The sequence below is a fragment of the Micromys minutus genome (assembly GCF_963924665.1).
Source record: "Micromys minutus genome assembly, chromosome: 1".
Taxonomy (NCBI): domain Eukaryota; kingdom Metazoa; phylum Chordata; class Mammalia; order Rodentia; family Muridae; genus Micromys; species Micromys minutus.
In genome coordinates, this window is record NC_137969.1 from 35,983,409 (window position 1) to 36,009,383 (window position 25,975).

The 25,975-nt window shown below is 42.8% G+C and overlaps 1 protein-coding gene across 2 annotated transcripts in view; it reads right to left on the reverse strand.

The window, feature by feature from the left end:
* The window catches only part of GRB10 (growth factor receptor bound protein 10), an 85,899-nt gene that overhangs the window by 15,585 nt on the left and 44,339 nt on the right, over positions 1 to 25,975 (reverse strand). Inside the window, exons 3-7 of one of the 2 annotated variants that reach the window (XM_080940612.1) lie at positions 17,752 to 17,913; positions 14,985 to 15,210; positions 13,793 to 13,946; positions 4,519 to 4,683; positions 1,772 to 1,928 (exon numbers count right to left, since the gene is read on the reverse strand). In XM_080940612.1, coding sequence (XP_080796738.1) covers positions 1,772 to 1,928; positions 4,519 to 4,683; positions 13,793 to 13,946; positions 14,985 to 15,210; positions 17,752 to 17,836 — 787 coding nt within the window. In that variant the 5' untranslated portion in view covers positions 17,837 to 17,913. The remainder of the gene's footprint in view (positions 1 to 1,771; positions 1,929 to 4,518; positions 4,684 to 13,792; positions 13,947 to 14,984; positions 15,211 to 17,751; positions 17,914 to 25,975) is intronic. The other variant, XM_080940613.1, reaches the window with a different exon arrangement.

Consider the following 25,975-nt stretch of genomic DNA (forward strand, 5'->3'; position numbering starts at 1 on the left):
CCACACTGAGGGCTGGAATCAGAAAGCCTTGAATTGAGTGTAGTTTCCAGGCCAGCCCCAAGTGAAGAGCTCTGTGGATCTGTACTGATTTTCTCAGTCTATGCCGTTACACCCACAGACTGCACACTACGAGTACCTGTGACGGTAGCTCGACTAGGCAGAAGCATCCCTGCAGTCCTCACCCCGTCTCTTCTGGTTTCTCACTACTGCTTAATTGTTTAGTGACGTGTGTGTCAGCAGAGATTGCTGATGCCTGCAGCGGAGCACCATATGGTCCACTCACAGAGTCATCTCCATGGAGCAGTTTGACACCCATATTCAGTCATTATGGAGCAGGTGACGGAATATGACAGAAGGTAAGGCAGTGACAGTGGAAAAGGCTCAGTTGTCACACAGATAGGCAGGAGATGAGAAAGATAAGTGTGATAGTTAATCTTCATGTCAGTATGACTGGATTTAGTCATTTAAGAAACATGCGTTTGGGTACAATGTGTGAAGGGGTTTCTAGTGGGGTTTGGGCCAGGAGGAGACCCACAGTCTATGTGGAGAGCTTCCAATCTGAATGTGGGCAGCACCACTCTGTAGACTAGGGTCTAGAACTCAAAGGAGTAAGCTAGGCGATCTAGCAGCCATTCTCTCTGCTTCTTCTCTACAGATGAAATGCAATTCTGCTGCCATATCCTGTGTCCTATGCTAGACTCAGTCCTCAAACCGCAAGGCCCCTGTCTCCCACCCCAAAGCCACCTTCCATAAGATTTTCTGTTGCAGTAATGGGAAAAGCAGCTGAAACAACACTAGAGTTCTTTGTGCTCGCAGGAAAGCATTACAGATACCTGGAAGTCCAGAGAGAGGTGGAAAATCATGACTCAAGCTCATATCACATTATCTATGCTTAAAACATTGTATACTATCTGCTGGGAGTCTGCCGATCATTTCAATGAATATTCTAAGCCAAGAGGTTGCAATCCACTTTACTAATCTTTCAAAAGGGTAATAAGAAGAATTTAAAACTGTGAAATTTGATATCTCTCTTTTAAGACATGGAAGACATGGGAAAATTATAGCTTAATTGAGTGAAAATTCTGTTTTTAAATACCTGCTCATGATTTTGCAGGCTTCAGACTTCATGCAAATAAGATTTTAAGCAAAAGTCTGACAAGCTTCTTTACCTGAGATGAACCGATTGAGCACAAAAGTGTTCTACAGTCTAAAATATGTTCTTGTTTCCCAGACAAGCTACAGACATATATGTGCCTGTGCACATGTGCACACACAGTACAAGCATCACCTCACAAAGATGCTATGTAGGTATTATACGTCTATGAGATCCCTCTGTTAATATCCCGACTCCCTGTTTCTACTGAAAAGAAATCATGGCTTCCTATCATCAGAGTGAGCTCCTCTCTGATTTGGGCACCTGTAATCCAGTGGGCCATAGGCTCTAACACACGTGTGGGCAGCCAGCCCCCTCAGGGGTCTGGACATCAGAGAAGAATCAAATCACAGAGAACCTATGACCCAGGCTAAGTCTTGGGGAATTCACTGCTCTGAGAACTCACGGAGACATTCTCAAGAGTATTAGAGAGAGAGGACTTGGAAGGAAGAAAAGTGAAATTTAGGAGAAAGGAAGGAGTCAGAAGGAACGGAGAACAACTAATGACCACCAGTCAATGTGGCAGGAAATGATGACATATTTGCATATGGCTGTGCCATACCCATTTGATATTTAGTCCCCAGGTGGTGTTCCCAAGCTAGAAAACCAGTCCCCTACCTAATCCCAGTTGTGGGTGGTGCTCCACCAGAGTCCAGCTGTTATCATCCACACAGTGACTCTTGTAAACCAGCACCTGGCACAGGTCCCTGGCCGTCATGTCGGTTAGAATCTCCACCACTTTGCTTGTCCCATCTTCACCATAGACTTTGACATCCTGCAACACACAGACGGGACAAGTACATATGAAGCAACTTTGCATTTATATGAAAGAAAAACAAAAGTAAAGACACGAGTGTCTCAACACATGGACAAGTGGGTTTTCTGGCTCCACAGATGTAGGTCAAGGGCTATGGGGGTCTCTTTTCTCTCTATGGAAAGACCAGAGAACCTCATAGGCACAGACAGTACACAGTCATGCCACCAGTAGTCCAGCTTAGGGAGTAACAGAACTCACTAAAACACTACAGGTAGCTCCAGGTTGGACAGTTTAGACTTGTACAAACTCAGCAAATGTCTGAGTTGAACCTCCTTCTACCCCAAACTGTGATAACTCTTCTCTCTATCCCCAGAGCCCATAGGGTCTGCAGTTCCTGTTCTGTACCCTTCACAGCTCCCGAGGGACAGGAGGAAGCTGAGATAAATGAATTAGGGATATGTTAATATTTAGACTGATGAAAAGGGCTTGAAAGAATTTAGTCATGAAATTGTTTGGCCCTTCTACAAGATTAAAAAATAAGCTATAGTTTCCAGGTCCTATTTAAATCTATGAAAAACATAGTTCTTAGGAAAGGGGAATAGAAATCTTAGGAGATTAAAAAACAATTCTTCCTTCTATAGTTGATGGGGATGCAGTCTTTAAGATATGTATTACCTCAACAGCATGGAAAAAGCAGTCAGGGGGACATGGTGGCATTTTTAATTGTGACTGCCTACTGCCTGGCTGATGGTTCCTGGTATTTCCCTACCTTCCCTGGGAGGCTGGGCTCACTGTTCAGCAAAAGTTGCAGTCCTGGGCAGTTTCACTGCAATTAAGACCCGCCTGCCTGCCTTCTCACTTGCCCCTGGGGTAGGGAGTCAAGCCAGCACTAAGGCCGGTACTATGGCTCTGGGGTAGGACCTATGTGTACTCCGTCTAGTAGAAAAGGCCCCTACTGATAAGAACCAGGTAGCAGGAGGCTGGGGAGAGGAAGGTCATATTCCTTCAGGGAAGGGCCCTTCTTTATGCAAGACAAGCTAGGGGAATCCAAAGGACCTCTCTACTTCTGCCACTCCCTGACTCAGAAAAAAACTTTTACTTTTAAAGAAAAACACCTCTCCCTCTTCTGGAATTTATGTCTATGTGAAAATTTGCCTCGACCAGCAGAGCAGAAGCAGACACACAGCTCACATGACTGACTCCGTCTAGGAACTAACACTTAATTCAAATCAAGAAAATATGTCTGTGGTCTCTAGGCAAGAACATTCTTTCTAAAATGCTTTAACATAAAAGAAACAGAAATTTGGAAAGTATAAATGCATTTGATATTCTGGTTTGCAGTGCACAGGGCCCCCTAAGCCAGTGAAGCTTTCCATTCCCCACATTGGTCTTCTAATGCTCTTCCTTTCCTAAGCTTTGAAACGTTTATGTGGTTACAGCAAACACTGTCTCCTCCAGGAAAGTTATGTGGCGGTGAAGTATGTGTCTCATGTCTCCCCAAGTCCGCTCGCCACTCTTCCTGCCCAGATCAGTCGTGGTTCCACGCTTCAAAGTCTGTTTTCAGCCCACTGCATTTTTCTTTAAACTCTTTCTTTTTCCCTCAAATGCTCCACAGCCAACCTCTCTCCCTGATCTATATATAGTCTGGGCAGTACAAACTACCACGTACTCTGTCACAGGTTTATCTCCACTGCTTTGAGATTCCTGCAAAAAGCCAGGTTGGCAGGACAGGGGAGTACGTGATGGGCCTTGCCTCCCTCCCACCCCCAAACCCCAAAGCCTGTGATAGAGAACAGAGAGAAAAGTACACATCTCCCATTATAGACTCTAACTGACACACCATTCTTTGGCTATTTCCCCAAACTCCACAGGGCTTGCTGCCCACAAGCCAAACAACCTCCAAGACAGAGCTCTGGAAAAACCATTACACATACCAGCAGTGTTGATCTGGGTAAATGTTGGAAGCTACAGAAGGGACGTTTTGTAGCAAATATATAAGGCACAAAGCTAATGCTGTGTGCAGCTCCACATCCTTCCATGGAATCTTTTAAAGGAGGGTTTAGGTGAAACATTTTCTGCCACACTGTCATCTGTCCCTTTAGCAGACCTCTGAGTTGTGCTGGGGCTCATTAAGGAATCAAGTAAGGGTTGTGTATTTCATAGGTCTGTACGAGAGCCCGGGCCAAGAGCTCCTGGGAGCAGCCTGGGCCTCTTAGGCATACTGAATGCTCTCCTTTCTTACCCAGAGTGGACACAGAAGGTTCTCTCAAAAAGAGCAGAGTTCTGAGCCCCGCAGCAACCCATATTTCAGCAGGGTGAGAGCAATAACCCTGGCAGCTGTTTTCCATGGGAGGAGTGTCCTGGGCACATAAGAATCTGTGCACTACTGGAAGGGGGAGAAAACCTGGAGAGCCTTAGTTTCATCCTGACATCTAGGTAGCTTCCCTAGCCTCACCTTCCTTGTCCCTGAACACTGGGTTTTGACAACGAGGGGGACACAGAACCTGATGCTCCATGTATGCAACTTTGGCAATGACAGTCAGGGCTGGTTCTTAGAAGCAATTCTAGGATCAGAGGGAGCCACCACTCCCTTCACAAGTTACCCCACCTTTCTCAGTCTCAGCTTCTCCATCTGTGGAGCGGGCATCCGTGACGCTGCGTTCGCAGCATCGTTTTGAGCCTGGTTCTTAGAATGCCTCCTTGAAAATCTCGCAGTGGTCTTTGTCCACAGACCAGGACGGGTGAGTTTCGACAGCTGAAAGCCTGGAGGGAACTTGGTAGAGAGATGGGGAGGGCTCTAAGTACCTATTTACCAGTACTCTCAAATTTTAGAAAGCATACCTCACTGGCTAAGATGCAATGGGAAAACACAAACAAACAAACCAAATATTTCATTGCTTTAAAAACCAAACAGTAACATGAAAGAGAGTGAAAGAGACCAGACACAATTATGTCAACAGCATAAAACTCTTTTCGAGGGGAATGGGGATGCTTTTCTGCTGAATTGGCCCACTACACTCTGCTGTAAGGACCCTGATGAGGTAATAAAATGTTCCATTGTTCCCAGACTTTCTGCCATTTCTTATACATTCACCATATAGAGGAAGGAACAAAAGCCCCTTTTCTTTTCAGACTTAAGGGAAGGTGCTTAGGAAGAAGTGGCTGAAGTGCATCTGCTCCATGGCCCCAAGCTGCAGTCTAGGATGCCTGGCTTTTTGTGTCCATGGTTCCCAGCAGGTGAACAGTCTGGGGGTCTTTTTGGCTTTTCTGCTCGCAATCTTGGCACAGATCCTCACCGCTGATTCCTGTAGTAGACCTCACGGCTGCTGGCTGGAACCTAAAGACTCTTGTTACTGAATTCAAAAGATCTTCTGACTTTGGCAGTTAAAACTGTGCCAGAGGCTCACCTTATAAAAATAGAAAACAGGACACTCGAAGCTCTATGCCTCCCTGTCCTCCCTCACCAGCTGTCTACAGTGCAAAATGTCCCTAAGTAGATGGCCTGGTCCCTGGGCATATAGAGGCTGATGCCCCAGCATCACGACTGTCCATTCTTCCCAGACACTACACAGTAACTGCAGCATATGAAAGCAAAAGCTTTGCAACCCTGAGTTGTCTTTATTCCTCATCTCTGTTTAAGTAACTCCTAGATCAAAAGATTTTGGAGGGTCCAGGCTGGATGTAATCAGAGGACCAGGGGAGCTCTGGGGGTGGGGCATACATGGGATACTCAGGGAACCTACACTGAGCATCTGAGCAGTGACTGCTTTATTTGGAAACTAGGATCTAGAAGGACAAAGGTAGAACATTCATGCTGAGGTGGCAGAGAAAACTTAGCCTCAAGGCAGATGCCACACCAGCCTCATCAGAAGCATTTCTGGAGGCAGCAGGACTTTCCCAGTGACAAAAATAGTCAGTCCTGGGGTAAAGGGCTCTCTGCTCTAGTTGGCCTATTTTCCCCACACCAACCAGTTGCTCCTCAGCACTTTGAATTCAAAGAGATGGTACAAAATTAACAGCTCATAATAACAAACAATGTCAGCTCTTAGGAAAACAAAACAGTTCTGAGGATTTATACTGTGGTAAAAGTTATTCAAGTAAAGTCATTGCTCTTAAAAACATTTGATTCACTCTTACCTTTTCAGCTACAGAAAGTATTTTACAGCTTCGCTGTCTTTTCCAAGTGGCCAGGAACATTGTTATTGGGCTTTAGAACTCTTACTAAATAAAACAAGGGTTGCTTGAACTCAAGAATTGTGATACCAAAACACAGTCACGTTTGCACATGAACACATGAACATTACCCATACAATAGCAATATGTACACATATATCCAAATACACACATATGCATAAAGATGATGTATAAAAATAAATACATGTTAGCTTTATATAGAAATGTGATTCTCATATCAAACTGGAAAAATACAGTAAGGAACAAAGGAGGAAATAATCCGGGCTAATCACCGACAGTTCACAGACTCACTGTGACAACATTCTTCTGCACAGATATTTATAAATAGAAGCCCTGACAGAATTGTAATCATACTGCACACACACTTAAGCTGGGCTGTACAGCCTCACATTACATCATAGACCCTTCACCATGTCACTGTGCTCCTTCGCTGCTTCAGAGCTCACGAGGCATCAAGGATGAAGAACTCTCTCACGCTGCCTCCCCCACTCCCCCTTTTTGTTCTTATTATAGAATTACTAGGATTGTCTTCAAATATATATATCTTAGTGCATATGTTTATTTTCTTAAGATGAATTGCTTGACATCATGCCTTGCTAAGACATCTCTCTATTAGGCTTAAACATTTCTCAAGGACTTAGTTGGCCAGACATTGTGGGTAAAATGCTTAAGCTGCTGAGGAACGAGCAAGCTTGTGGACAAATCCATCTGTCATCTTCAGATCTTTAGTTTCCCAAGTCCCTGGGTATTTTCCCTGGTGCCCACTTCTCACATCTGCCATACTAGGCAGAAATTGTAGTGCAGTGTGGACTATCAGCCTACATGTCCTAGACATGTTCCTAGGCTTTGCTACCTGCTGCATGCTTCAATCCCTCTGACTGGATGTTCTTAGCAGTAAAATTTGGGAGTACCTCACAAAAAGACTGCACTCAGCAAATGAGTCCCAACACTCATAGAAAGTATTAATTGATACATTCCCACCCTCCCAGATGGCTGTTTCCAAGACTAGAAATCTGGCAACCTAAGCAAAAGTTGCCACTGAGGACACCATTGACAACTTCTTCTGGCCTACCGAACGGATGAGTCTGCTGGTGGGAAACTCAAACCAAGAAATAACCGTGTGAGCTGATTCTTTTAAACCAAGGGGACAGAGGTGGAGAGGTCTCCCAAGTGAATACAAATGGAGGCCATCTATATGAAAAGAGACTCTAGTGGATTTGTTTTATCTGAGGTCCATTCCCTAGTGAGTAGGTGGCTCTTAAAAGACCCACAGATCATTCGGAGTCAAAATAAGCTTTTTAAAAAACTCTTTACAGGTTGGTTCCTCAGGTCTATTGTGCAGTAGGGGTGGCAAGCTAACACATTTATTGTTGTTAAAACACTATTTTGTCATGACCCAATGATCAGAACTCATATTTATATTCCAGAGTTAAATGAAAAGGGAACCCTGTCACTTTCCCTTTCAAGTATTTATGATATTGCTGCCACTGATCTGGTTGCTTTCCAGGGCTCAGTGGAGAAAGCGGGGACGGTGTGAACAGAAACACTTCCAGGGATAAAAGCCGAGGAATTCACTGCTCATATAAACGAACCCAAGATGCCAGGACACTATAAAACCGTTAGGAACCTACGGCTTTGATTCGGCACAGAATGTCTGCGGATGAAATTACAAGAAGGAAACTACTTTGAGGTAAGGTGAAAGATAAACAAGTAAGTCATTTGCATGTAGTTCTCTAGAGACCCTGAAGACATGTAATTATTAACCTTTCCAGACAAGGTCAACATCTGTATTCTCTTTCCTAGAAATATGGAGACTTGGCGTCCAAGGCCACGGGAGGATGTTGACTCTATTCCCTCTGCTGAAGACACTCAAAATACCCTTGCCTGTTTCCCTCCAGGGATTCTTTATCATTTTTATGTTTGTTCTGACCCCACTTAGGCTGGTTAAGAGAGTGAGGTGAATGTCTGGGAGACAAGTACCCAGACATGGAGGAGGGAGGAGGAGGTGCCACACTGAGCAAAAAGGCAGGGCACAGGCACAAGCGTGAATATGGGCGAGTTGCAGCCAACAGGGCAGTTTTATACTCGGACTAATGTCTGCTACAAGAGTAAAGAGGTTAAGATTTAAGACTTGGTAGTGGCGGTGAAGACTTCCCAGTTGTATGGGGTACCCTCAGCTACGACAAAAAGCTTTCCACTTGGTAATTTCATGAGACACCTCTGTTCTAAACCAGGAGGAGCCATCAGAGGTATGGAGTGTGGGGGAAAAAGAAGTCTGAAGACAATTAAGTTAATGGCTTAATGAAGTAACAAAAGTGGAGTCTTCCACTTGTGGCCTCATGTTGGAGTCTCAGGCATTTCAGATTTCACTTTTGGCAGAGAGATACTTAGCCTGCATCTATAAAGGGCAGACATTTGCAAACTGTAGGTATAACAAGCTGCCTTTTCCTCAAGGTGAATTGTGTATTTTAATGCAAACCGAGAGAAGAGTGCTGTTTGAGGGCAAGGGCCTAGCCATCACAAAAGGGATGCCAGCCTGTTTTCTGATGCTGAGACAGAACACTGACCAAAAAGCAACGTGGTGGGGGAGTCAGGCAAGAGCTCAGTATAGGAACAATGGAGTAAAATTCACTCAGCCTGCTTTCCCTGCTTTCTTTCTATTGCTCAGACCCATCTGCTTCTGGACGGGGCTGCCCAGGCACGGGCTGGGTCCTTTGACATCAATCATGGGTCAGGACAGTCTCTCACAGACATGGCCACAGGCCAATCTGATCTGGGCAATCTCAGAATTGAGCCTCCCTCCCTTCAGATGACTCTGGGCTGTGTCAAGTTGACAGCTGAAGCTAACTAGGACAGAAGCTAATCAGGTAAAAAGTTCACTAGCTGGCGACGTTCCCATTTACTAATGAAATTTAAAGCTGAACCATCAAGTAAGAATTCACAAATCAATCTTCCCAGGAAAATGATTTCTGGTTTCTAGCAGACTCAGAGGCTCTTTTTTTTTTTTTTTTTTTTTTTTTTTTTTTTTTCAAAAAAACCTAAGCCCTCCCCCTTGCTCATTTCTGATTCTGCAGAAGGATCTTATCACCTTGGTTCCTGCACAGGGAAGGCACAGATTCATTCCTGTAGCTAAAGGCTGGTGGTTCTTTCCTCAAGATAAAATTTAAAGGCTCATGTTTGCAGTACTCTTTCAAGATAAGAGCGATCTGAGGCTGTAGTAATCAGCCAGGCTTCTCAAATTTATAGAATTTATATAAGATATTTATAGTGCAGAGAAACACTAGGCTGGGGTTTCACATGAGATTCCTGGGATGATTTCCTGTCTCATTTTTAGCCAAGCACATGGTCGGCGCTAGGTCACGACTCCCTGCTGGGATTGCATCATTTGTTCAGAGGCGAACAGAGACATGAAGGTACCGTCACGTCGTCCAAGCAAGAGGGATTATGCTCTGGCTCCAGAGGCTATAATGCTCGGGGGCTCTGAGCACTTAGCAACACCACCAATCAACCGTGACAGTCAGGGGCAGCCTTCACTTTTATCTTGGGCAATTTAGCACCATATCCAAAGTCAGCTCTGTGGGAACTGTTTTTATGTATTTTTATAATAAGAAACATCTAATAAATACTTAAAATATGTAGAGTGTTTTCTTAAAAAAAAAAAAAGCCTTCAAAAAGCTCTAGGTTGACTTGAGTTTTCTTTGTTAATTTTTTCAGGTCCTCTAAGATCAAGTAGGGAATGTGAATTCCCAAGAACATAGGGGAAAATGCAAACTTTCCCAAACTATGGAATAAATATGTTCCCCAACCTATAGCTTTGTACTTGCTAGACAAATGCTGCACCACAGAAGTATGGGTGTGCCAAGCTGATATGTCTTATGCCAGGCTGTCACAGGATACTGGTATTGTCTCTGTCTCACTGGGCATCCCCATCTCAGTTCTAGCTAATACAGCCCAGGGACTTCTCTAAGCAGCTATAATTTGCCTCAGGCTGGGGTCAAGTTAATCCTCAGCCAGGTCTAGGTCTCGATACTTCTGATCTCAGAAGGCACCGGAAAAGATGACACAAGGTGCTGTAGAGGCACCAAGAGCAGAACTAGTGACATGTGGCTGAGGCCTTCAGGCATACGAGAGTCTACTTTTCACATGGTAGCCAGGGTTACATTTTTCCACTATACAGAGGTCTCAAGTGGCAGTGCATTCAGAGAATGCAGGTAAAGCCTATGAAGACCCTGGTGGAGTGGAATCTCGTGTAAGGCCATCAATTCAGTTCCAAAAAATTAATTTTTAAAATTAAGTAAAGAGAAAAGAACTGTTTGGAGTTGAGGCAGAATGTATGCACCATTAATGATGGAACACAGAATATGAGACTAATTGTGTTTAAATAGCAAATGGAAAAACATGCTCTAAGGAGTCATTATGTGGTCACGGGAAACTCTGCTGGTTGAAAGAGAAGTCTGCCATTGCTGAGCTTGTTATGAATTCAGAAAAGGTCCTGTCTACAGCACTAGCATGAATCAGACCTACTCTTCCAAGTTCCCTTGATTCCCATATTTTTCAGAAGTTCTACCCTTGAGCAGTATAAGTCAGCAGTGACTATCTGCTGCGCTTGGTGTGTCAGCACTTCAAATAGGACCTCAGTTTCCCTTATTTATCACCACTGCATGTGTTCAAGCACCTGGCTCCCCCACTGAGGTAGAACAGCTGTGCTAATGACAGGCCCAACGTTGGTCACACCAGCTTTGCCTACAGAGATGGTGTCTAAGTTCCACAACAACAAACAAGGTCAGGGCACCTTCTGCTTTCTGTCCCAGATATCCTACTCCATGAACGTTAAGTGTCCTCATGAAGGAAGCCAGCCAGGTTTGGTTTTCTGCAGCTAAATATATCCTGACAGTGGCTGAGACAACTTGGAAATCCATAAATCCAGCAGCCATGTCATCTGTGACTGTGTTAGTCCTCAGTGGTATGGGGTCCCTCATACCCTTCCCAACAAGGCTGCCCCCACCATGCTGAGTACATAGTCCCCAGACCATCTAGGGCAGTGTTTGCTGAGTTTAGCTTACTCTACACTATTGTCATAGCCCCTGGATGGGAGAGGAGCAGAGTCTGGGAGGATTATTGTTAGCAAAAGTGGGGCTGTGGATCTTTTCTATCCCCTGTAGAGTTTCCCTCTTACACATCCCTGAGTCTTGGGACTTCCAGCACCTGCTGGTTACTGACTTTCCATGAGGCCTTCTACGTATTTATGAAGGAGCCAGGCTAGTGTTGCAGGGCAATCGACCCTGGCAGCAGACCCCAGACAAGACCACTGAAACTTCTAGCAGCTGAGGTGCACACGCCCAAACGGCATTTTGCAGTGCTCCAGGTCTTTGGTGTTCAGCATGTGGTCACTTGGGGGCGGGACTTGAGAAGTTGTCCCATGCGGGGGAGGGTGTCCACTCAAATCCTCACCTTCCTAGGAACCAGTACTAGGGAATCTGATGCCTATAATGAGCAACAAGTCCCCACCCCAGCATCTCTCTCCAGAGTTGGGGTCTAAACACCTATGCCTGGCCACTCTTGCCCCATTAAGGAACCATTGAAAAGCCTCTGGAAAGCGAGGAGCAGGAACTGAATATGACTGGTGACATGACTCAACATAGTAAAGCACCTGGTTTCTACTATGAGGAACTGAGTTTGATCCATGGATCTACAGGAGAGAAGAAAACCGAACCCTTCAATTTGCCCTTTGTTGTCCACACTCACCGTACGGCATGTGTGCTCTCTACTAAATAAAGAGCTGTAATAAAAAAATTAATAACCACAAAACACAAGAAAGTAGGATAGGGTGTCTGAGGAAGAAGAGACTCGGAAAGAGTGGGATATTGATCAAAAAATACAATTTACATGCATGAGGTTATCAAAGAATAAATACAAAATAGAACCAAAACAGCCATAAAGAACAGCAGTCCTCCACAAGTGAGAAACACCCTCCCTGCTCTCACTGGTCCCAGTTGGCTTGAGGAATCTGATAACAAACACGCCAGTGCACTGTTCTCATGAAGAGCCAACTCTGATCCCAAGAAAAACACGAGCAGGCAAAATTCCCGGGTTTCCTTATTCTTACAAATTTGGACAATCGGTGGGGAGGAGGCTCGTTTTCTTGCCAGCCAGGGTGAGGGCCAGACAGGACTTTTGTGGTCTACTTCAGGACAGGAAACTTGTAAACAACCCCGGGGACAAACCATACGAGATCATCAGGATCCTTACTCAAGGCAGAAGGTCACCAGGGAGGTGGACAGCCCAGATGCACTTCAGCATGTGACCCTGTGCGGAAGCCAGGACAGTGCTGGCTCTGAGACAAGGAACACTGACCTCACCTTCTAAGTCTGACAGTGCTGTAATTCGGGTGGCTCGAGAGGCGCTCAGGGGAGCAGTGTTCCAAAGCCAGCGAGTATTAGAAAAAAAGCCTAGTTGCAAGCCTGGTGCTGTATGCCACTAGGCTGCAGGGAATGGGGCTTGCTGGCTCCTCTGTGATAGAGAACAGCAGAGGTGGGTAAGTGAGAGGTGGAATGGTTCTAGTGGGAAAACACAGAACCTTTTAAACTGTAAGTTTGAAAGAGGCAGTTGAGGTAGCAGGAAGCCCGTGAGGACTCTAGGCCTAGACGCTAGGTCAGATACAACCATATGCTGACACTGCCTCAGTTTCCTCCACTGTAGGAGATACAGGTACAGAATTCATAGGCTGACCAAGGCAGTAAGTGAGCACTGTAGCAGCATGTGCTTTGAGCAGAGCAGAGCCTCCGTGTGAAGTCACTGTCTCTGTTAGATTCCTTACAGCAGGGTGTGTGCTGCTGAGCCCTGGGCCATCCTGTTCCCAGCCCACTGCTCAGGGAATTTGAGATTTCCCTGCCCATGTCTCTGATAAGCTGAGTGGATGTCACTGGGGAGTTTCTCACACGGGGACAAGTGACTGGCTCTCTACTGCATGGTACCACTTCAAAGGAGAAACATGTTTTAAAAGGCACTTATTAGCCCCTGGGTTAAATGGCCATTCTTTGGCCTTGAGCAGGCTGTATTCGAAGTCAAGACCTCAAGATGGAAGCTCTTGACTGTTTCCCACACTGAAGAGTATGTGCATAGGAAGGTCCAGCGACGCACCACAGCAGGAGGGCTGGTTGAAGCAGACAACCTGGTTGCAAGATTTCTTTAAAAGAGCTAAAATCATCCTCAAGCATCAAATCATTAGTTAAAAAAACCAGAAACAAGAACAGCAGCAACAACAACAAAATACAGTTAAGATTCTTTGAAACACAGTGATGCATTTCTCCATCTGGCGAGAGGCTAAAGACACTTGGATGCTAAGCCGAAGGACCTGAGTTCGATCCTTTGCACTGCATGGTGTAAAGAGAGAACTGACTCATGAAAACTGTTCTTTACTTTTATATATGCATCATGGCACACATGCTGCCCCCAGGAAAAAATAAATAAATAAATAAACAAACACATAGGTAGGTACATAGACATATAACTAAACTCTTTGCAAAACTACCCTGATACATTCCTAACTTAGTAAATTGATTTTGGCCAATATTTTAAAAGGACTCATGAGACAAAAGTTCAGTATCAACCCAAAGAGGCCATCTTAGAACTTCCCTCCTTTCTCCACAAAGAAAGGCATCACCGTGTTGTAGTGATGGACCACTTACATGCTTCGCAGGAGGCGGGTTCGGAGGTGGAGGCAAAGAGTTGGGAGCAGCCGAAGAAGGGCTCGCAGGTGCCCCACCAGTGAGTTCCGGAAACGGGTTGGGAATGGCCGGAAGAGATGAAGTTTTCAGCTGCTGGTCCTCCTCCTTAAGGCGTCTACAAGAAAGGAGTCAAAAACTAGTGTGCCATCCTAGCCCACACTTGCTGGGTCGATGCCCCAGAGAAGGAAATGCTGTTCCCGCAGTTCACAAAAGCTTCCTTCTTTATTAGGGTACATTGAAAGTTTATAAATTATTTCAATTTTTAACCTTTCCTTTTTATGCCATAACATTTCACAGATACTGCCCAGAAGTGTAATTAAGGGGCATTATGCAAAGATGAAAGCAATCCTTGTTACAGAGACTCACATCAAAAGAGGACATCCCTGAGGCTGCAAAATGAAAGTGTCTGTGGAGAGGACATGGGATTCAGGGATGTGAAGATGGCTACAAAACTGCCAGGACCTGGAAGGTGGCGGTGTCTGTGCTCCCAAGTCCTTGTCTGGTTCATCACTTAAAAACAATTCTCTCCCTCACCAGAGCCTTCCTCCTGCTCCATCAATTAGCCCGTGGAATATATGGTGGGCCTTCTGCAGACTTTTGCTTTATGTCTGCCTCCACTTGGCTCACCCAGCCTATGGGAATCAGTGGGAGCCCCTCCACAGTGTGAACCCAGCACCTACATCCTTGGAAAGAGTAGATACCTAGGGGAAGATGGCTACTAAGGCTGAAGAGGATTTAATGTCAGACCAAAAAGAACCCATTTAGACGTTTCTAGACGCCAGGAGGAGTGGATCATCCTAGAATAGGCAATGCTGAGAAAGGACAACCACTAGAAGTTCAGCTGCTGAGGCTAGGCACAGTGCACTGCACACATATCTGTGAATTCCCATAGAGGCCAGAGCAAGCGTGTATTAAGAGCTTGTCATCATTGCTCCGTCATGCAAGCCTGAAACTCATGGGAGAACTGCAGTAGACTGGGGTCAGGACTGTGCTTTGGCTTTAGGACTATGAATGGTTTTCCCCAAGACTATAGGGTGACAAGTGTAGCTGCTATTAAGAGAAGAAACTCATCTAACTTGACTTTACAGTTTCTGCCTATCACCATTTGGAGAGCAGAGTGCACTGTGTGCAGACGGCACATGTTCTGGCCCACCTCAGAGATTGAATGTGGACAGGCTGCGAGCGCTGCATCTTCTGCTTCGGGGATGCCTGTGCTTGTCCCCGGGAGCCAGAGGCAGCCGCCTCGTTGTTGGCATGCTGACCATTCTCCAGAAGAGGTGCAGTATCAGTGTCAGACTGCATGTTGGCAGCTGAGTTAAGGCTTTCCACGGACGAGTTAATATCGTTGTTCATTAGTACTTGAAGCCCAACACCGTGCTCTGCACATAAAGACAAGGATGAAAAAAAATGTCAGTGAGGGTGTAGAGTTCCACCAAAATGGTTATCTTAGGGTTACCAGGCCCCTAAACCAAAGAGTATTTTAAAAATACTATAGAATCATATCAGTTACATATAAGACATAGAAAGTCTGTATGTATAGTTCAAAATAAAGTTACCCCCCTTGGGATGACAATGCTTCCTACAAAAGCTATGCATCATCATTTAAAAATCCCAGCACTAGGCATGAAAAAAATCTCCTTTAGGGTTTTTCGTTAGGGGAGTCCAGAACAATACAGCTATTGCAGATGCTTTTAGTTGCCTGCTAGAAGTTGAGGTAAGTCCCCATTGCTAAAGATACCATGAAGTTTAGATAAAAGATCTGGAATACCCAAGCTGGATCTGACTTGAAAGTCTCCCTGAGGATTAGCTTTCATAATACCAAAAGGTGCTATAAAAGCCACAAAGGGAAGAAGGTGACCAACAGTCCTACCCAGCTATAACACGCATGAATCATAACAATGACCAGCATGGCAAGAGATTAACAGTGCAATAGTGGCACCCACATCTTGGTGGCAACCAATGATTTGACTTAAGGCCGGTTCTGGAAACCTACCCAATTTCCCAGTGCAAGTGAGGTCATGGATATTAGAGAAGATTTTTTTTTAACATCACTTTACTAAACCAGCATAATTTCTAATATCATTACACCCACAGATAACTATAACTCTTTGCAAAAAATGGAAAACATTATAGAAAGCCGAGATAGACAGAATATAGAGAACAACTGATCATAGAAGGAGTGGGAAGATGGTAAGAGTCATAGTAGCAGAAGTGGGCTGTGAAGGTGTTTCTTAAAGTTGTCAACTTAATGATAGGGCAAGAAGTGACCTAAGCTGCCTGCATCATAGCACTTCACAAGCTGTAAGATAGGGCCAGGTATGACCCCTACGTCCTACGCAAAGCCTGGAGTCACTGGAGGTTTCTGTTAGAAGTCTCTTGAAGTATAGAGAGTTCTCTAGGGAACTGTGAGGGTGAAGTCGGCTTTAACCTGTTTATTTCTAATAGAGTCGGACATACAGTAAGCAGCCCCATTTCACTTGTTGTTCAGGAAAACCACACAAACAGGTCTATCAGTCAAGCAAGCATGTTTAAGGAATAAAGTTACTTGATTTTTTTTTTCCCCCAGAAGACATAAGCAGTAGAGAGCGTCTTGGATTTGAAAATAAATTTAGATGCTTGTTTGACTTGGACTATGAACAGCAAGTGGGCTCAAGGATCTTTCTAGATCTAGCTGGGCCAGTAATTCTGTGGTAGAGCATGCTTGTCTAGAATATGTGTGCACGAGGGTTTTGTTCTTTAGCACTACAATGTTTTAGGTGGCCTTTCTTTGTGCCTCTTGTTTCTTAAGACTAAAGGATGTGACAACAGAAGATACTACAGCCCACTAGAGAATACCTGGCATGGCGTAAGAAATGGAAAGAAACTATATATTCCAGGGATTAGTACCTCTGGTGTGTGAAGGAACAGGGCATGATTATGGAAATATATGGGCAGAAGCAAAAGAATCCTGAATGGCCCTGGCTTGGAGCTGTAAGAGAGACCCTGATGGAAACAGATTAACAGAAGTGACCCATGGTACATCTAGGCAGTTTAGGTTCCAAGGTCATTACGAGAGACAAGACTGTAGCAGGTTGCTGAAAATCTGTCTTACTGGTGTAGCCACTGCTGGAATAAGAGCAGAGATCATGTGCAAAAGAAGCTGACAAGGAGGGAACAGTGAGCTGTGGGTCCAAGAGAAGTAGTTAGGTGCACACAAGCATTCAGATTGTTAATGAGGTCTAGGAACTATATACAGATGAGGGAAAGAGGAGGAAGAGGATCTCGATACAGCACAGGCTTTAAATGGTCACATATTAACTCTATAGTCAGATATTACATGGTGAACTGGTAATTAATAATGACCAAAAAATCTAAGATAGCACAAAGGGGGTTGCTGAGTATCACAGCAGAGTAACTGCCCAGCTAGGGATGGCTTGACTCTAGAAGGGCAAATGGGGGTTACACTTTCAGGTTCTGCTGTCCTATGAAGTGACATGCCTCTTAAAGGCTTCACCAGAATAGTAGTTGAGCAGCATTTAGTTCACTTATTAAAGGAGGGAGTCAAAAGATAGCTAAGGAGAAGACTTCAGTGGGAACAGAAGTTACACCTGACACATTTACATTGAGGGTTAGTTAACATACTAAAAATTATTTTGTTCACAATCAATAAGCAGTGAAGAATTATCCATGCTTCTACTCACAGGTAAGCATTTCTATGTTGACAGATCAGATCATTTAAGAAGTGACACTGGGTGAAACACTAAGTCCACTACAGTAAACAGTGTGTGGGGTGGGGGAGTGGGGCCCCATTCACAGACTGAAAGACTCTCATGCAAAACAAGTGTCGCACATGCAGAGCTACTTCCTAAGTGTTTAGACAGAAAAGAGCCTGGAAAGACACAGAGCCCTATTTTCACTTCTGTAGTCCTCGAGAAACTCACTGGCAGCACGGTTCTTGGTCCGACAGCGCTCCCAGCCTCTGAGAAAACGAAATGGCTTGGCTCGTGTTGGCACGTTATCATTCATGGCTATTTTTCCCTGGGCTTGTTGTCTTTGGCTGTGCCGACCCCTGGTGGCAGTCCCCGGTGCCTCTTGTGCTACTTCTTTTTATGGGAACAGGTAAAATTTCTGGGTTAGTTTTCTGTAGTAAAGCCAAAGCCAAAACAATGTTGATTCACATATTATTCATATAAAGCAGACAGATCCTGGAAGAGATAACACATGTCCAATTTCTTCATCTGAATATACTTTATTGGCTGGTCTCTGAAAGGATGCCCGGCTAATCTGATAACATCCAGTTACCAGGTTACAATCTTCACCAATCAAACATAGCTGCTATACCCAGATTTGTCAACGCTTCAAGCTTTTCAGAGCTGTCAGAATGAAAGTAAAGTCTCAAAGTTCTAAAACGACTTACCCCCAAACCAACCTTAATATGTTCTGTGAGAACTATTACTAATTTATATGTTTGGATATATGTATTTAAATTACTGACTTTACTTGAACTTCCTTAAATTCCAATGTAGACTAAAAATGAAAATTTATAAACTATTTTTAAACAGCTGATTTTTAAGGGTCTACACTAATTTTATTTTTTTTAAGTACTGGAATAAGATATACTAAAATTATATTAGTTCTTTTAAAGAAAATTATATGTATTTATTTATGGCAAGGTGTGAATCACAGCAGTTGGGTGGAGGATAGAGGACAACTTCTAGGCTAGTTCTTTCCTTCTAATTCTAATGTGGGTTCTGGGGTTGAACTCAGGTTGTCATGCTTGGAGGTGTTTTTCCTCGTTGACCTATCTCACCAGCCTCACATTCTGCTCTTGTCAATCTTCTGTAAGCTTATATTTTTCTCAGTGAGGACCATGTGTGTCTTTTCTTTCCTGTCCATGTGGCCAACTGCTAAACTGATTGGTACTCCCATGAATCTGAGCAGAGCTAGAATGACCCATTCAGAGAAAAGCTCTCTGCAAGTGGGCAGAAGCAGAAGGAAACTGACTGATGTGCTCTGTCTACTCAATGGTAACCTGATGAAACAGGTTCCATAAGGGCACCCCTCAGCAAGAATACTAGGAAAGAAAAGAAAAATGACTTCTTATGGACAGTTTTACCTTCAGTGAATTTGTAGGAATGTGTTTCCTGAACAAACATGGCTGTCTAATCAAACTCTTAGTAGCTGTCTCCCTTCCCCAAAGAGCCAAGGCCCAACTTGGGCATGGACTTTGCCCCAAATATTTGAGGTCATCTGATGTCAAATTCACATCTCTTCTTGCTTCACTGTCATTAACAAACTCAAGGCTAATTTTGTTTGGAAATACATGTAAATTTAGTTAAATAAATTCTCATTTTGTTCATAAGACATGACTGGCAAATACCTCTCACAAGTCAAGTGAGGTGTGCTGATCGGGGAAAGGGTAAGGAGAGAGGTGTTGGCAGAGGAGGATCTTTCCTCTGGGCGCGCGTACCTTAGCACCGTAACAAATAACACACTTCTTGGTTCATAGCACCATCTAGTGTCTTTTTTACACAAACTGAAGATTAACGGTGGTTCTGGGTTTTCTTCACTAAGTTATTTTGTCTCCTTAAAGGTATTTGTATATATGTATTGTATATATCCATTGTGGTAGCCCAATCTTTTCAGGAAGCCCCCCCGCCCCTCCCCCATCTGGGAACACTCAGTGCTTTCCCTGTTTGCCCTTGTGTACATCTGTTGGGAAATGAGGAGCTGTAGGCAAGCTTGTGTGTCTAAGTGACTTAATGACCGAATCTCTGGGAAGAAAGAATTAAACAGTATGTCTACCCGAGAAATTTCTGATTCTTCATTTTGGACTATGTTTTTACTGCCATTTTCCTAGACCTGAGTCAGAGACACAGCACGTATTTGGTGTTTCTGATTAAGTGTGTGACCAGACTTGACCATGTTATTCCCTTGTCATCCCAGGGAGGATAGTTTTCTCTAAGAACCTTCTGTTTTTGTAAAGTCTCTTTAAAGCTCAGTTACAAATCAGTATTTATGCTACTTTATTTGTGTTTTCTGATTTGTCATTTTGTGGCATTTGCTTAAAAGGCTTGAAGACAGAAATGAATATCAACACTCTTCCAAAATACACTTGAAGCTAAAAACAATGACCCAGGGAACAAGACTTTGCTATAAAAAAATAGTTTGTGGTACTGAACAACTGTCACAGTTCACACTCCAATCTGAGGGGGCAGAAATCAATCAAACATGTGAGAAATGTTACAATGGGAAGCTGTAATTCACTAATATTTTATTATTAAGCATATTTAACAACTAGGTGAAAGGTGTTAAGATCTGCTCTAGTTTTTCTATGGTTCATTTTTTAAAAAAAGGAAAATAAAGGTAATTATTAGTGTCCTTTAAGATTTCATATACTCAATCAACTACAGACCAAAAATATTTGGGGGACAAAATCTATACATCTACATTAAATATTTGCAGATTATTTTGCCATCCTTCTAAAGCAATGCAGTATAGCCTATATTAGTAGTTTTATATAGAATTAGGTATTATAAAAAATAGTAATATATGAGGAAGTGTTCCTATTTTATATGCAACCCAATACTATTTTACACTTGAAACACAAGTATCTGTGCCTTGTAGTTTTTATATAATCTTGAAGTCTATGTGTACAAATGAGAAAAACTACACATACAGAGAGAAAGCAAAGGGAGGGTTTGAAGTGGCCGGAGTCTAGGGCAGAGAGTAAGAGTTGGTATTTGTGGATTCAGAGCTGCACCTGGAGAAGAGTTATGTGTAGCCCTGGGTAATGGCTACACCAATATGACTACTTTTGCTTTGCTTTTTGAGGCAGGATCTGGCTATCTACAGCTCAGTCTCCCAAGTGTTTGGAATACAAGTATTTATCTTTAAAACCATGTTTTAGGGAACTGCACAATAATTTTATTTAAAAAATAAGGAAAGCTACTTATTTTACTCAATGGTTCCACTCATTAAAACTAAAGAACTGAAACCCAGTGTTCAATAAACATCTCATAGTCAGGCGCCCTTCCTCAGATTTTATAGTATCCTCCCACAGTGGTCAAGGAAGCACCTGGACATTACTAAGTCTCTTCCCAGTTCTTTAAGGTGACTTGAATTCTGCACCAAAGACCTACACAACACAGAAAAGGAATTTTCCACTACCAAAATGTTGCAGCCTGCCAAATGAGAACCAAAGACCTGAGCTGCAAATTACATTTTAAAAGCACAGATACAGCCCTGCAATTTCAAATTTTACTTTTAGAAGATACCTTGTGTGTGTACATAATCTATAAAATAACATTCCACAAGGACAAAAGATAAACTGTATCTTTCGAATCTTCCTTACCAATTTAAACTGTTTCTTTTCAACCTTCTAATTTCAACTCCTACTTTTTCTATTACATCATAAATCAGGCAGAAGCCTGAGTACAAGAAACTATATAAATAACTTGTCACCTTAGAAGGTTCCCATTTTCCATCAACCCTAAAAATATTAGTCTAAGAACACTGGACTCGCAAAAGGAAACTCAAGGTTATGGTCCAAGTGTCTGTCACTCATGGGGTATTGAGCTCTCAAAGAGTCAATGTTTAAAAACCAAGTGAGACACTGAGGAATCTCTATCATCATATTAAATAGAAACACTGTACACCCAACAACTTAACTTCATAAATTGGAAATCTGTTCACCTACCCAATGCTGCCTCATTCAACACATATTTAACCGAGTACAAACTATGTGTTTGACCTCATTTAAGGTAGTGGGGTATAGATGTTAATAAGATCTGAACTATTCATAAAGCATTTTGTATTTTTAAATGTTTACTGCAAAGAGTAGTTATTTGAGAAGAATATGTTTATTCTGACTTGAACATTATACAGTATATTCATGTACTAAAATATAACATGGTACCTATAAATATGTGTAATACTTATGTTAGGAAAAAAAAAATCCCTGCCACCAAACATAATGAAGACTTATGCAATAATCATTGGAAAAGGGTCATGGTGCTAAATATAAAGTAGCAGGGAAGGATATGAAAATTGTTTTTTTTTTTTTTTTTACAACTTTTGGAAAGTAATTCCTTCTATGAAGTTAAAACTTGCTCCAGTTTAAGTGGCACCTATCAGGGAGTAGTATGCCCTCAGGAATGTGAGCACGGGCTCCCGACTAAAAGGGATGATTTTTGGCATCAGCTTTGGGGGAAGTGGGAAGGTACAGCAGGCTTGTCTCCTCAGATGAAGGGATTTTTGGCAGAGTGAAGTTCTTGGTCTATAAACACTCCAGAGGCCAGCACTCCTCCCAGCACGGGTCTGCTCAGTGCTTAAGAGAGAGCCATTGACGCCACCTGTTTACAGCGAGGCAGTCGTAGAAAGGGCACTCGGCTCTCAGAAGAGCCTCAGTGTTGAGGCATCAGAGGCTGAAAGTCATCCCAGGAGAACCCAGAACCAAAAAGCCCAAGAGACAAATGCTGGCTTCTAGGACAGAGACTAGACTGCAGTTGCACCAGCATAGTAGGTTCAGACCAGGGCTGGATACAATAGAATATCCAGAGCCCTCTCCTAATATGCACAAAATGCAGGTCTACTTGGGGTTCTGTGGGTGCAAACATGCTCTTGGAATGCACTTGGAGGTATGAATCCCAGTCTCTAGGGCTGGGCTCAGGGCATAGTAGAATAGAGTTCCTGCTGAGGTACTAGAGCCAACTTCCATGGTGTTGGTGGGTGGGACCTCTGGTGAATGATTAGGTCAGGAGGGTTATACTATTTGGAGAGTAACAGAAACTTTAGGCGGTATAGCCTTACTGGAGAAATTGCATTACTAGGGGTGGGCTTTGGGGGTTTCTAGCCTATGTTTGGTTAAAGTGATCATCCTGCTTCCTGAGTTTTCACGGAAATTTGATCATCCTGCTTCCTGCTCTGACTGACTGCTGCCATGCCTCCTCCCACCGTTTTGGACTCCTTTCTGGAACCATAACCCAAAATAAAGTGGTCTGTAAGCAGCTTTTGGTCATGATATTTTATAACAAAGAGGAAACCATCTAAGTCAAAAGTTGGACATATTACTCCTTACATGTTAATTAGTTTCTCTAGTTCCTTTTTCACCTGACAAAGATTTCAATCTATGATCTCCCTTTGTCACTAAACTTTAATTTCTAGATGGCTAGAACTCAGTTCTTTCATTTTTGCTTCCTCACCTAACACTGGGGTCTGATACACAGTAGGTACTAAATGGTCATTAAGTTAGTCAAGCTACTGTCTTTCAGGAAGTTAAAGATTCAACCAGAGTTGCCAAACTCTGTAGTCATCTACATCTCTATTCCTCCATTCTTTAGAAAATTGCCATAGGATAGACCATGAAGTAGACAAATGCCAACTCTTTCCACTGTCCTTCCATTAGTAGCTAGGATGCAGAGTCATTCACTATACAACCCACCTCAAAAGAAACTATTGAATTCTGCAATAGACTTCCAGTTCTTTAGCATGGAAATATACTATTTAAAAAGATAGCCAAAAAGATAGATGAGTTAAGGACCTGTGTGCTAACTTCATCTTGTAGGATTATTAAATCAGAGACTTCTAGAGTCTAAAATCAAAATTGAATCTAGAGTCAAAGAGGTTTGAGTGACCAGCCACATGTGTGCTAAGTGGTAAAGCAGAAAATGAGGTAATCAGCAGATGCTAGACTCTAATAGCTACTGATTGGTGATCTCTGCTAACAGTGCTTAACTCCACTGAAAAACTGCAGACCAGTATGCATCACACAGCATGGTGGAGCCATTCTAAAAGAATTCATCTGAGGCCCTCCTCTAGTGTTTAAGACAGCAATTCTGAATGGCAGGCTTTTTACTCTTTCTAAAACCTTCTAGTTTAGGAGATTTGAAGATACTGTCATTATTGATTACAATTAAATGAAAGAATAACTTATTTCTAAATTGTTCCCTGCTCCATTTGAAAGAGACTTTATTGGACAAAATGATCTACGTTGCATGATTGGTAAATGAGACTAGTGTGAGGCTCACTGCTGCATCTCATGGGAGCAGCCCCCACATCTGTTCTTCACATGGTGTTGGTAAGCAATAGGTACTTGTACAATGGAGGAAGACAGGATAGAATGCATGAGTAGAAGTCACAGAAGAACTACTAAGCAAGCAAGCAGAATGAAAAGGAAACCTGCCTGGGAAACAGAAATTGCTGGGCTAAAGCCCTCTCCTAAACTTTGAGTATCTGGATGGCTGAAGGAGACAGAAAACTTTAATGGAGCCCAATCATCTGCTCAAAGGGACTGGACAAAAGAGTGGCATCAACTGACTGACAGAGCATCTCCAGAGCGAGGCCCAGAATAACTAAGACTTGAGAAATGGCAAAGGATGACAAAGTTTTTTTTTTTTTTTCAGTTTTGCTCCAAATAAGGACCAGAAATAATCATCTATCTAGAGATGACTGGAGGTCAACACACCGGAATATTATTTAGTAATAAATATGTATATATATATAGATATAGATAGATAAAGCTATGATATATGCTATCATAGACAACCCTTAAAATTAAAACAGACAGCACATGGGCTAGAGGTTATAAGAGGATAAGAATGTATTGCTTAATTGTCTCAGAGTTTCTGTTGCAGTGCTAAGAAGGTCTTGGAAATAGATACTGATAATGGCTGTACAACACTGACTAAAAAGAGCAGCACTGGATTGTACACTTAAAATGGCTACAATGATAAGTTTAATTTTAGGTATTTTTCCATAAGGAAGAAGTCTTTTTAAGAAATTGTTAGAGTAGTTTTAAGTATTAGAAAATGAGCCATTTTTGAAGTAAAGTGTTGCCCTTTCTGTTGGTGCAGCTAAGAAATACATAGAGTGTTTTTAGCAACTGCCACATAAAAATAAGCAGCTTATGTTAGGAATGAGATGACCAAACAGGAGCGACAAATCCTCTTTGCCAGAGAAGTAAGAGGTCAAGGAAAGGCATAGCTAATCTTTTATTCTATACATTTGGCCCCTTGTAAGGAACCAGCAACTCTGGGCCACACGTATTTGTAATCCTACAGTCAGAATCAGAAATTAAGGAAGGAAGAAGAAACAACAGAGTGTCTTGGTCCTGGTTGGCCAAATATCCCAAGAACCTCATACACTAAATTTGGTTCTGGGTCTGGGGTGTGAGGACAAGAGGATGGCAGTTTGGGGAAGGCACTCTGAAGGCTCCCGTGGGGCTCATGCTTGTCTGGAGACAAACTGATCCACTTTCTCCCAGTAAGGGAACGGCCTCTGTATTGCAGTGCCAGAGAGCTGTACACCCCAGGACTGCTCACCAGACTCCCAAGTGTTGTGTGTGTGCCAAAAGGGAAGATGAACATTGCACTTGGACACACTTGAAAGAGGGACTGTGCCCTTGTATTCCCCGAAACCTCCCTCAGAGCATCGGCTTCCTTGATTTTCACTCAGTTGGTTTCCTTAGTTTTTGTGTGAAATGAGTGTTCAGAATCAGAAGGAAGACAGCATGCTTGATGTTTCTGCACATTGCCTGCCCAGGCTCTTTGCTACCTTTTCTACATGACATTGTTTTTTACTATTTATAAGAACTAAAGTTACACTCTTTCTTCCTTCCTTTTCTTTTCTTTTATAACAGAAGACAATAATATTATTGTTTTCCCTGACCATCTAGGAGGAGCTGAAGTACCATTTAGGTCCTTGTGTCATTTGGTTTATCTATACAGAAATGCACATCTACATGCACTGTTCTGTAGGGTTACAGAATATCTTAGTAAAGAGGTCTTATCCTAAAAGTGTGAAGATTCTCACTTTTACTTTATTCTTGTTATTCAAGTAAAAGACAGACTTATTTTTTCTTTAATACTGTAACATGTGCTCTGTATCCATCTGTAACTTATGATGGCAAACCACCTTTGTGTAGTTAATTCCAACTTGGGTGTAATACTTCTAAAGACTAAACTAAACAATTGGATTAATTAGTGAGTTATTTAGATTTTAAAAGGTATTAACATGTGAAACAGGCCTATAATTTTGGCTTCTAGTACTATTTCAAATGTACTTATAAATATACTTCCAGTAGGAGTGTTCTTGTGCCTATATCTCTCTTAAACAATCCATATAGACAGACAATATGTGTTCCTTTAAAATTTTGTAATATTCATC